The sequence below is a fragment of the Chelonoidis abingdonii genome, chromosome 21, assembly GCF_003597395.2.
Source record: "Chelonoidis abingdonii isolate Lonesome George chromosome 21, CheloAbing_2.0, whole genome shotgun sequence".
Classification (NCBI taxonomy): Eukaryota; Metazoa; Chordata; order Testudines; family Testudinidae; genus Chelonoidis; species Chelonoidis abingdonii.
The window spans coordinates 573,539-585,122 of record NC_133789.1 but is presented as its reverse complement, the minus strand read 5'-3'; the positions used below and the strand labels follow the sequence as shown (position 1 = coordinate 585,122).

General features: G+C 38.0%; 1 protein-coding gene across 4 annotated transcripts in view; it reads right to left on the bottom strand.

Moving 5' to 3' along the window:
• Positions 1-11,584, bottom strand: part of BRCA1 (BRCA1 DNA repair associated) — a 54,761-nt gene that overhangs the window by 5,732 nt on the left and 37,445 nt on the right. For all 4 annotated transcript variants that reach the window (XM_075059568.1, XM_032772710.2, XM_032772715.2 and 1 more), the window contains 5 exons: positions 9,710-9,797; positions 8,073-8,150; positions 7,725-7,765; positions 3,068-3,151; positions 744-798 (listed from right to left, as the gene is read on the bottom strand). In XM_075059568.1, the coding sequence (XP_074915669.1) occupies positions 744-798; positions 3,068-3,151; positions 7,725-7,765; positions 8,073-8,150; positions 9,710-9,797 (346 nt within the window). The remainder of the gene's footprint in view (positions 1-743; positions 799-3,067; positions 3,152-7,724; positions 7,766-8,072; positions 8,151-9,709; positions 9,798-11,584) is intronic.

Sequence of the window (11,584 nt, the reverse complement as noted above, 5' to 3'; positions counted from 1 at the left end):
ACCCACGAAAGCTCACGCTCCAAAACGTCTGTTAGTCTATAAGGTGCCACAGGATTCTCTGCTGCTTTTACAGATCCAGACTAACATGGCTACCCCTCTGATACTTGATTACAGAACTTGGAGATCTTACTTTCCATTATCCTAAACTGTGCAGTATTTTCCTCAAGGCTCTAGTTCTTTCCTTTTTATTCAATTTACCTATAGGCATTTCTGTAGGGCTCATCACGTTACATTAAAAACGCCATACCATTAGTAACATGATGGTATGAATTTCTGTGCTGTAAGGAGTGCTTGGGCCATCACTGTATTTGTTAGGGCCTCTAGTCACCTGCAAGTGCTTTGGGGACAGACTTTCAAGATGAAAAGTGTTCTATAAAGCCAAATCTTACTCTACTATGTGCGATCCCTATGCCACCAACACAGAGATGGAATTCTCCTGAGATCTGTGTATCATGGTATGATGATCTTCCCCCCAAAACAAAGAATTCCATCCAAACTTTTTTTTTTTTTAAAAAAAGGTCAAGCAACCTCTTGTGAGTTAAGGAGATAAAACTGGAAAAAAATACCTAGTGTATGTTTCATTGTGCTATACTGTAAATTGCAGATTAAATAGCCCTAAAAGGTGGGTCTCCACGAAAGGGACCTCAAAGGCAACAATTCTGGAGAATTTGCAATGGCCACTGCAAATATTTTCTGTGGATTCTAGAAATGATAGTACATTCCCTTAATCCAGAACCCCTCACCTGTGCGCATATCAGTGAAAGGTCCATAGCAACAGATCTCAAAGTCTTTGAAGAGCTGAAAAACAAGGCACATGTGAACAGAGGGTAGTGGTTCCAAGGCAGAATGGACATTCAATGAAATGTTTGTTTTATTAGAGTGATGTATGAGGTCCCTCTATGGTTGGGATTCTCAAGCTATGCTTTGTGAAGCAGCTGTGGTGCAGTAAACTCTTCCTGGTAGTCCACAAATTAAATGCTTTGACAACCAAGCAGGGGACGGTTGTGGAACTGGAAGAGGAATCTCTTTCTCATGAAGTTGTCTGAAGAATGAAAGCACTAGAGATCCCTGCACAACAATATACAGCAGGGGTAGTCAACCTATGGCACACGTGCCCAAGGCGGCACACGAGCTGATTTTCAATGGCACTCTCAATGCCTGGGTCCTGGCCACTGGTCCGGGGGGGCCCTGCATTTTAATTTAATTTTAAATGAAGCTTCTTAAACATTTTAAAAACCTTATTTACTTTACATACAACAATAGTTTAGTTATATATTATAGACTTATAGAAAGAGACCTTCTAAAAACTTTAATATGTATTACTGGCACGCAAAAACCTTAAATTAGAGTGAATAAATGAAGACTCGGCACACCACTTCTGAAAGGTTGCCAACCCCTGGTATACAGGTATACTCTGGGAAATGTTAGTTCCTGTGACTTTGGTATATGACTTATGCTAATATATACATGTATATTTTGGAAAATACACCCCTCACTTATCTTATCTGTTATGCTTGCAGCTTGAACATGAATGGATTTCCTCACTGCTAGCTGGTTAATTTAAAACTGACATGCCATGTTGCATTGCTCATGGATGTCTTGTATCTTGTTAAAGATTATTCTTGTATTTACAGTTTCTTAATGAATATTACCAAACACGCTAACCAGAGAACAGGATGAGAAATGTCTCCAAATAAGTGCATTGCACATTCATGTATAACTAAGGGGGGGAAAAGGTCAGGGATGAATTGCCTCTCTCTCTCCTTTGCAGTAGGATTCAATTCAAGAGAGAACCTCTGGCTTCTCATTCTCCAGCCCAGTGGAGACAACAGGCTGTGTTTCCAGCTGATGGCTCTGGCATCCTTCTAATGGCAGTCACACAGATTGCCATTAGTCTAATGCCATTCTATGAGAACACGACACTTTTCCCCAGCAAACTGGAGGGGTTGGTACCACAATGGCAAATGTTAATGGGAAGGAGCTTGAGGAAAAACCCCACATGTGGTTCCAGAATAAGGGCTGGGCCTTCCCCAAACGTAGATGATTGGGGTCTCATCTGATGGCATAAACAATGTGGTGTGAAACAGCAACAAATTATGGCTGCAATATTTTAAGGTCACAGACTACTTGCACAGGACCTTGATAATAATGAACACCCAGATTCGATAAATGAGAGAAAAAAATTCAAATTTGCTGCATTTTTTTGTAACAACTGAAGTGCAATTTGAACACAGCCCTAAACCCAAGAATAAACAACATTTATCATTTTGAGATTTGGTTTTGTACAAACCCATTTCTTTCCTACTGCAGTGGCAAGACAGCATGACATTTAGTATTCTACATTTCCATCACTCTGCAAACTGTTTTCTGTAGCAGTTAGTCAAAAGGTCCCTACACACAGAATATAAATAACTATCTTAAAAAAAATCATACGCCTAAATTGTGGGAACAGTGTTTCATGTACAGAGAGAAAGTTTCAGAGGTTAAGCAGCAGGTGATCAATGAAAACATTGCCTGTTTCTTCTAGATGAGAATTAGCGCAGATTGGTTATACTTTTCCCTTCCCTCAGGCGTCCATTTCCCAGAGCCTGGAGGATCACCTACACATATTTTTAGTTAAAATTCACCCTGCCTGCAAAAAACATGTCTGGTATCTCACTCATTCTACTTTCCGTAGAAGGATTATAGGATCTCCCTTCAGAACCTATCAACACTGATTCTTAAATCAGGCAGAGGGATTGCAAATAGTTTCCCAGGGAGCTGTCTCTATAGCAGAGTACTTCCTTTGGGCCAGCCCATACCTATATTATAAAAGATGTAATTCACTCACGGTATGCAAAAACATTTAAATATGTCTGTTGGTTGACTGACAAGCTCTAGGAGCAGCACTGCAGAGACAGAGCCAACTACACCGTTTACGTACAGTTCTGTACACTTGATTTCATGGGAGGATAAAAGACAATTTAAAAATATTTCAGCTATTCAGCTGGCATCATAATCAACAGTTGATACAGAATGGGATTCTTCTGACAGCTATGAATGGTTTCTTATGCTGATATGCCTGTACCTTTCCAGCCTGGGATTGTCTAGCTCTCTTAGGGCCTTCGTGGTTTCTCCCATTGATCACGTCTCCTCTCACTTCAAAGTTGTACTGGAAGATAATGTAAAGAATCAGAAGTCAGAGACACAAAAGGCCAGCATGGTGAGCCCATTGGGCCAAGGCAGGAAACGGCTCTCAGATTTCAGAAACTGGAAACTTTACAACAAACACACGCAGAAGATTGACTAAAAAGCATTGTCCTTTATCAGTTAGGACATTCAAGCATTCTTCTGAGTTATCAGTGACTCGGTAACCAGTAATGCTATTCTTGACATAGAATGCCATTCCCCCTCCTACTTTCCCTCATTCAGTCCTTCTTAAACAGGTTATAGCCATTGATTTTAACATTCCAACTGAGACACACTTGTCCCACCAAGGTTTCAGTAATACCAATTAGATTGAATTTATGCTAAAAAAACCGAGCAATTCCAATTCCTCTTGTTTGCTACCCAGGCTCCTAGCATTGGTAGAGAAGAAATTCTCCAATTGCCCATACATCAGAAGTTAGAAATCGTAGAAAAATTGATAAGGGAAGCAAAGGGACACAAGGAGAATTTATGGCCAGCAGAATTAAGGACAATTAGAAAGAATTTTTAAAATATATTAAGAACAGAAAGAATGCTATCAAAGGCATTGGACCATTACTAGATGGAAATAGTAGAATCATCACTGATAATGCAGAAAGAGTGTTCAATAAATATTTCCGTTCCGTATTTGGAGAAAAAACAGATGATATAGTCTCACCATGTGGTGATAACACTCTTTCCGTTCCACTAACATCCTCCAAAGATACCAAACAGAAACTACAGTTAAATATTTTTAAATCAGCAGGTCCAGATTACTTGCATCTAAGAATTTTAAAAGAGCTGACTGAGGAGCTTGCTGGAACATTAATGTTAATTTTCAATAAGTCTTGGAGCATTGGGTAAGTTCCACAAAGCTGGAAGACAGCTAAATGAGATGACCTAGGTCATTATAGGCAAGTCAGCCTGACATCAATCCCAGGCAAGACAGAAGAGCAGTTGTATGAAACTCAATTAATAAAGAATGAAAACAGGGTAATGTAATTAATGCAAATCACCTTGAGTTTATGGAAACTAGAACCAGTCAAACTAACCCGATCTTTTTTTTTTTTAGATTATAAATCTGGTTGATAAAGGTAATAGTGTTGATAAAATATACTTATATTTCTATAATGTATTTGACTTGGTACCATATAACATTATGATTAAAAAGCTAGAATGAAATAAAATTAACATGGTGCACATTAACTGGATTAAAAACTGGCTAACTGATAGGTCCCAAAATTTAACTGTAAATTGGAATCATCACTGAGCAGGTGCATTTCCAGTGGAGTCCTTCAAGGATCTGTTCGTGGCCCTATGCTATTTAACATTTTTATCAAAGACCTGGAAGAAAAAATAAAATCATCACTAACGAAGTTTGCAGATGACACCAAAATTGGGAGTGTGGTAAATAACGAAGAGGACAGGTCACTGATTCAGAGTGATCTGGATCACTGGGTAAACTGCACAAGCAAATAATGTGTGTTTTAATATGGCTAAATATAAATGTATACATGTAGGAACAAAGAATGTAGGCCATACTTACAGGATGGGAGACTACCCTGGTAAACAGTGACTCTGAAAAAGATGTCAGGGTTGTGGTGGACCATCAGTTAAACATGAGCTTCCAGTGTGACGCTGTGGCCAAAAGAGCTAATGTTTATGCATCCCATGATCACAAGGGACTCTTGTATAGGAGTAAAGGGGTTATTTTACCTCTATATTTGGAAGTGGTACAACCACTGCTGGAACATTCTGATGCCAACAATTCAAGAAGGATGTTAATAAATTGGAGAAGGTTCAGAGAAGTGCCATGAGAATGATTAAAGGATTAGAAAACCTGCCTTATAGCGACAGACTCAAAGAACTCAATTATTTATCTTAACAAAGAAAAGGTTAAGGGATGACTTGATTACAGTCCATAAGTATTTACATAGGAAATAAATATTTAATACTGGGCTCTTCAGTCTAGCAGAGAAAGATATAACATAATCCAATGGCTGGAAGCTGAAGTAAGGTGTACATTTATAACAGGTAAGTAAACAACGACTAGAAAAATCTACCAAGGGTCATGGTAGATTCTCCATCACTGGCAATTTTAAAATCAAGATTGGATATTCTTCTAAAAGGTGCGGTCTAGGAATTATTGTGGGAAAGTTCTATGGGATGTGTTACACAAGAGGTCAGGCTAAATGATCACAGTGGTCCCTTCTGGGCTTTGAATGTATGAATCCTGCAGCTCAGTGGTCCCCAACACAGTGCCCACGGGCGCCATAGTGCCTGCTGGGGCATTTTATTTGTGCCCGCCTAGCGCCCAGCAGGGGAGAGAAGCCAGGGCCACAGGTCTGCCGGGGACAGAGAACTCCGGGGCTGCAGGCTGTGGCGCTGGAGTTCTCTATCCCTGGCAGGTGCGGGGCTGCGGCTTCTTTCCGGCTTCTCCAGGGCTGAGAGCGCCGGTGTTCTCTGTTCCCGGCAGGCACCGGGCTGCGGCTTCTCTCTGGCTTTGAAGCTGGAGAGAAGCCGCAGTCCCAACCCTGCCAGGGACAGGGGACTCCAGGGCTGCAGGCTTCATTCTATGTTAAAGTAAGAATAATAAATACATTTGGACCAGCAGTTCAACAAAGTTTTACTTTTTAAAAATAAATAAGATGAAAACTGTTTATGATATTTATTTCGTAAAAATGCTTCAATTTTTCTTAAAGCTAGATAAAAAAGAGCAAATTCACATGGTAAGGTGAAAGAGTAATTGCCAAATAATTTAATTAATACCTTTTACATGTAAAATTACCCATTTTAGCTTATGGATTCATATATTATGTAATATTAAATATGATGTTTTTCGTATTATTTAATGTACAAATACAAAATAAGCCTTGAAAAATTGTTGGCGCCCGCCACACTCTTCTGAAAACATGAATGTGCTACTGGCCACAAAAAGGTTAGGGACCATTGCTGCAGCTTAATCACCTAAATGTTTCCTTAAAAAAACCTAATCAAATTCTATTCAACACATTGAACCGACTCAGAAGAGCAACAGTCACTTGATAGAGGCAAATCTCATTCAGTAGAAATTAACTATCAGTACTTAACCTCTGGAACTTAATTTAATTTTCAACATCTATTTTACTTCAAAGCATTCACTTGCCATTTAGATTAATAATAAATACAATGCTTTATTTGATAATCTTAGGCCTGCATCTGTCTCTCCATCAATCATCTATTATTCACTACTTTAACAAAGCTCCTTCACAGACTTCTATGCAGAACAGGCAGAGAATTAAAAAAAGACAACTCATATTTTCACCCAACTTCAGACTTATGTAGTTGTTTCCATAATCAGGGAGACTGAATCTGTTCTGAAAACCCCTCTCACATTGCTTGAAACAGCAGATTAATTGAGACTGAAGGGCATCCATAGATGCCTCATATCATTGGCTGGAGAGACCAGAGTTTCAGGAGTCTCCATAAAGGGTAAAGTAGGACCCAGATGGAGAATGATGAAGTCTCCCAGAGAGTTTATGTGAGTAGTACAGTTTTTTCTTCTCCTGTGGCTTTAGATGCTAGCCTAGGGTTTTTTGACCAGAGAAGCTGAGAGTGGAGCAGAAGCAAGACATCCATTTCTACTCATTAGAACTATGAAATTTTGCACTGGACCAAAGTTTGTGAAGTATCTCTTCATACAACAAGCAGTCAACCTATGGAACTCATAACAATGGGATTTTGTGAAGGCCAAAAAGTATTACTGGGTTTAAAACAGAATTAGGTAAATTCCTGGAGGATATGTCCATCAATGGCTATTAGCCAAGATGGTCAGTGATGCAGCCCAATGCTCCAGGTGTCACTAAACTTCCAACTGCCAGAAGATCGGATGGATCACTTGAAATTATCTTGTCCTGTTCATTCCCTCTGAAGCATCTAAGACTGGCCACTGTCAGAAGACAGGATATTGGGCTAGATTGACCTTTGGTCTGACCCATTACAGCCACTCTTATGTTCCTTATGCAAGGTTCTACAAAAATCTGTGCCTGAGGCAGAAAATCTGAGGACTATAAAGAGAGGCAGATACCACCTAATCCATGCTTTAGTCTCAGATAGCTATCTGCACTACAAACTTAGAAGATGCTGCAATAGGAAGTTTTCAGTAGCTGGCTATACATCAGTTAATTAAGTGCAAGAGCTTGGACGTGGTTGTGTTCCAATATTATTCTTTCATACACACAGCAGATAATTACCTCCAACCTGCATTTGCCAACATCAACAGTCATCTTTTATCTTTGGAACTGTTGCTAGCCAAAAAGGTCAAGAAAATATCACAGGGGAGGCTCTTTGTTGAGCAGCATGAAATACCTACATTCTGCAGAACTTGGTACGGCCTAGAAGCCTCACTTCAGTCCTATGCCAAATTCTCCTCTGTCTCAAACACCCGCAACTAATTTTCAGTTTCAAATATTTAATTCCTGTTTCTGTCTCAGACATGATTAATATGCTCATCACCATAGTGTCTGGATGCTAGTACAATGGACATATTATGCATTTCACTCTTAAGACATCAGACCCACCTCATCAAGTATCCTTCCTTCCTTAAAAGACTGAACAATCCCTAAACAAAAAGAACAGAGAAGAACGGATCACATTAGAGCATCCTGCCTGATTTAATCAGCAACAACAGTTTAACTGTGAAGAGAAAGTATTTCTTTGGGAGAAATCACTTACAGTTATTTGAATGAAGCAATAGATATTTAAAAAAAAAAAAGAAGTTGAGTGTTATCGTTTAATATCTAAATATTCAGATGGTACTCTGAAAAAAAACAGATGCTAAAATATGTTAAATATGAAATATAAAGGAGGTGGTTTAGGAAACCGGGGATGATGGGATACATAGCTGCTCCAAAGAGTATTATACTTACATTCATAGCTAACTACCCATTTTCTTCCTGCAATGCCCAGAAAGTACTTCAGTGTCCGCTCACACACTAGCTCCATATCTGCAGATTGAGTAGAAATATACTGGGATCACTCTCAGTTTTGCCATCTAAATAACGTAAAGCAATTTTGAAAGTTGATTCATATTTAAAGTGATAGGCCGCCAGAAACACACATACTACTCAATGACACAATTGATGAAGGTACTTTCAAGGGGGTTCAAAATACCAATGTCCTAACGCTGTTTCCTCCTGGGTCTGCTCAAAGGGAGGAATTTAGTATGGTAGTCAGTGGAGAGTCTGACTGTACACCCCCACCCTCCAGCCCAGGTTTCCTATCGAATTGAGCTCAGAGATGTTGGAAAGGCAAAATACAAGACTCTGAATTTGTATGCAAGTGAAATATTCAAACTCTCCCAATTTTCTTTTTGTGGCTTCCTCACCAGCTTTCATAAGGACAGGACAAAAATAGTATATTGATGATCTAATGGATTAAAGATGATAAAGACTTTTTTCCCTTTCTACATCATTTTTTTAAACTGGTAAGAAGAATCCTGAAAGAATTTTGCAATGTTCCTATGAAGCAAACTGAGGACAGAATAGGTTATTTTAATATTATAAATAACTAAATCCTGTAACACAGCAGATCAATTAACAGCAGTAACTCATAAAATACTTTACAGTTTAATTTTTCAAGTTTTTTATTTAACATCTACTGATAAAATAGATCTAGTAAGGAGCTTAAAACTAACCTATGCCAAGCCATTTTAAATTTTGAGGAACAAATGTGGAAGGAGAGGTCTGATGCTTTCTTGAAAACCAATCAAATAATCTTATGCTAATCAGTTAAGAGTTTGATTTGCATTTGTAAAATCTGAAGCTGTTCTGTGTACTAAAGTTTATATAAAGTTTATTGAAGTCTTTAAGAGAGATGAGCGAGCTCTACTAAAGAACAAAAAGCAATTTAAGTGCCATAATTAAAAAAAAAGTTAAGTCTTTTACTTTCTGAAGTTAATATGATCTTGCAACACTGTTACTTTGTTCCAATGGAAGTATGGTCTCCATTGGTTTTCTCAGCTACTATTAGAAAGCCAAATAAAATTCAGTTTTTGTCTGTTTTTGATTACATCAGACTATTTAATTTTTGAGAAAGAATTTAAGTGAGCTTTTTAAAAACACAAAACAAGGGATGCTGTAAGAAGGAAATGTCTGGCTCTCCCTTTGCTTGGTTATGAATTATCTAAAATCAATGTGCTGCTGACACCTTCTTAAATTTACAGGCATGACATGACATCAATCGCTCATCATAATGATATATCAATTTCAAATTCTAGTTGTAACCAGGTCAATGATACCATATAAACAAGCAACCAAAATAGAAACTTCTCATCTGGACTCCATGAAATGGAATAAAAGACAGATGGGTCAAGTTTTAGTTTAGACTTGGGATCACACAAACTCTGATACAGAATAAAAGAACAGTGAACTGTAAATCCCACATCCTAATCAAACATCTTCAGACCATCATGCAGAATGACTGTCAATGTGCTCTTTGTTTAGCCTGGAGTTAGTGTTTTATGTGGCATTAAATATCTGGTTTGTTCACAGAGCTTCCAACACACCTGTTTTCATTATGACATGGGTTGTTCCTTCAGTAATTTGATTAGATAAAGTGCTCTGGGTTTTCCTAGCAAACTTCTGCACCAGTAACTGAAAGCAAATAAATATTAAATTAGAAAGAATTGATTTAATTGGAATATTAGACATCTCTGGCTTTGAATAGGAGTTTCCACATTACAAGATTAGCTTTCTAATATGGCTGAGAACTAAATATATGTCAATGGAAGTTGTAAATAAAACATACAGTGGAGAGGTACTTTGAAACAAATGGAGAAATGAAGTAAAACTGTTACTTCAAAAATGATGTTAATTTTGCCTTTAATAAACAGAAATTATTTGATTGGCTTACATAAACTAAAATAAAGCAATACCCTACTATACTATAATTCAGATCAATCAGTAATCTATGAACTAAGTGAAATGGAAACACGTGCTGCAGTTATTTGAGGCATTAAGACAATATTCAACTTCTGATGGCAACAAAACATTAAAAGTCCAGATTACGTGAAGGCTCAGTGATATAACCATTCTTTTCAACTGACTTACAGAGAAGGGTTTTAACTAGTACATTCATTGTTGTAGAAATCTAGAGTTTTCCAGTTACCTATTAACTAAATAAAATTAATAGCCATATACGCAGATATGTTACTCCTCCAGCATCATAACTGGTAACTATTGGTTAGTAAATAACTTTCTTTATTAGAAGTCACTATTTATCAATGAAGGCTACCAAAAATTAGTATTTTTATATTGTACAAATATTGTAATATAAGTTATTTCTCTCATGCTGCTTCATCCAGTAGTCTACATGACACGGGGAAAGCCAGGCTGAAAAGGCAATGATGTCCCCATACCATTGCCCTCTACCAGGATCATTAGCAATTTATAATTAATTGCTGAAATCCTCACAATGGAACAGAGTTCAATTAAAGCAGCAACTAACGAAAAGATCAACTTAATGAAAGTTTCAGAATTATTCATGCATAAAATAGAAGGCAATAGCTTTTATAAGTTTAGCACATTTCAACAAATCCAAATAGCACCAAAGGTTTCTCCTTCACTAGTTAAAGCTAGGATATATTTAGCCATTAGTGATGCAATCCACAGCTTAAAAGCTAGCTGTTGCCAGTGCAGCTAATAAACCCTTTGCTTTATTAGGCCAAACTTGATTCTTTGCCATTACCAATACAATAGATCCAATGTCTGGGTAGTAGCTGCATGATAACTGACTAAATATACCGAAAAATTTTAAGCAAGTGGTTTGCCTCAGATACACTAGTTGAATGCACTTTGTGTGACTGCACGGAAAGCTTTAGCCATCAGACCTTTTGAGTTATCGAGCGCAAATCATGGGGAGGCTGCAGCTTACTGAGTCTCTTGTGAATACACCTTCCAAGACATATAAACTCAGGAGGGAGATACTGTAGGCATAGCATGCCAAGTCATAACATCACCAATTTTGGGGCAGAGGTTGCACAGACAACTGAGATATGATTTTATGCTAGTGATGACTGGTTCGGAAAGTCAGTCCAGTTGCTTACACCACAGTTGGAGAAGCACTGCTCTATGTAAGTTGATTTTAAGTATATACTACAACATGAGCCTCTAAAACTTGCAAGGGGTCTACTCAAATTTATAAAAAATAAATAATGTTCTCTGAGGTGAGAGTTTACCTTGTTTTGGAACAATGAGCCTTCTTTTTGCCTGCTTATGTGGATGGCTTTCCAATCCATTCAGAAGCTCTGAACCATACTTAATTGCATCATTACATTCAAACCCTCATAGACTCATAGGTCAGAAGGGACCAATATGATCATCTAGTCTGACCTCCTGCACAAGGCAGGCCACAAAACCCTACCCATACACATTTATAACAA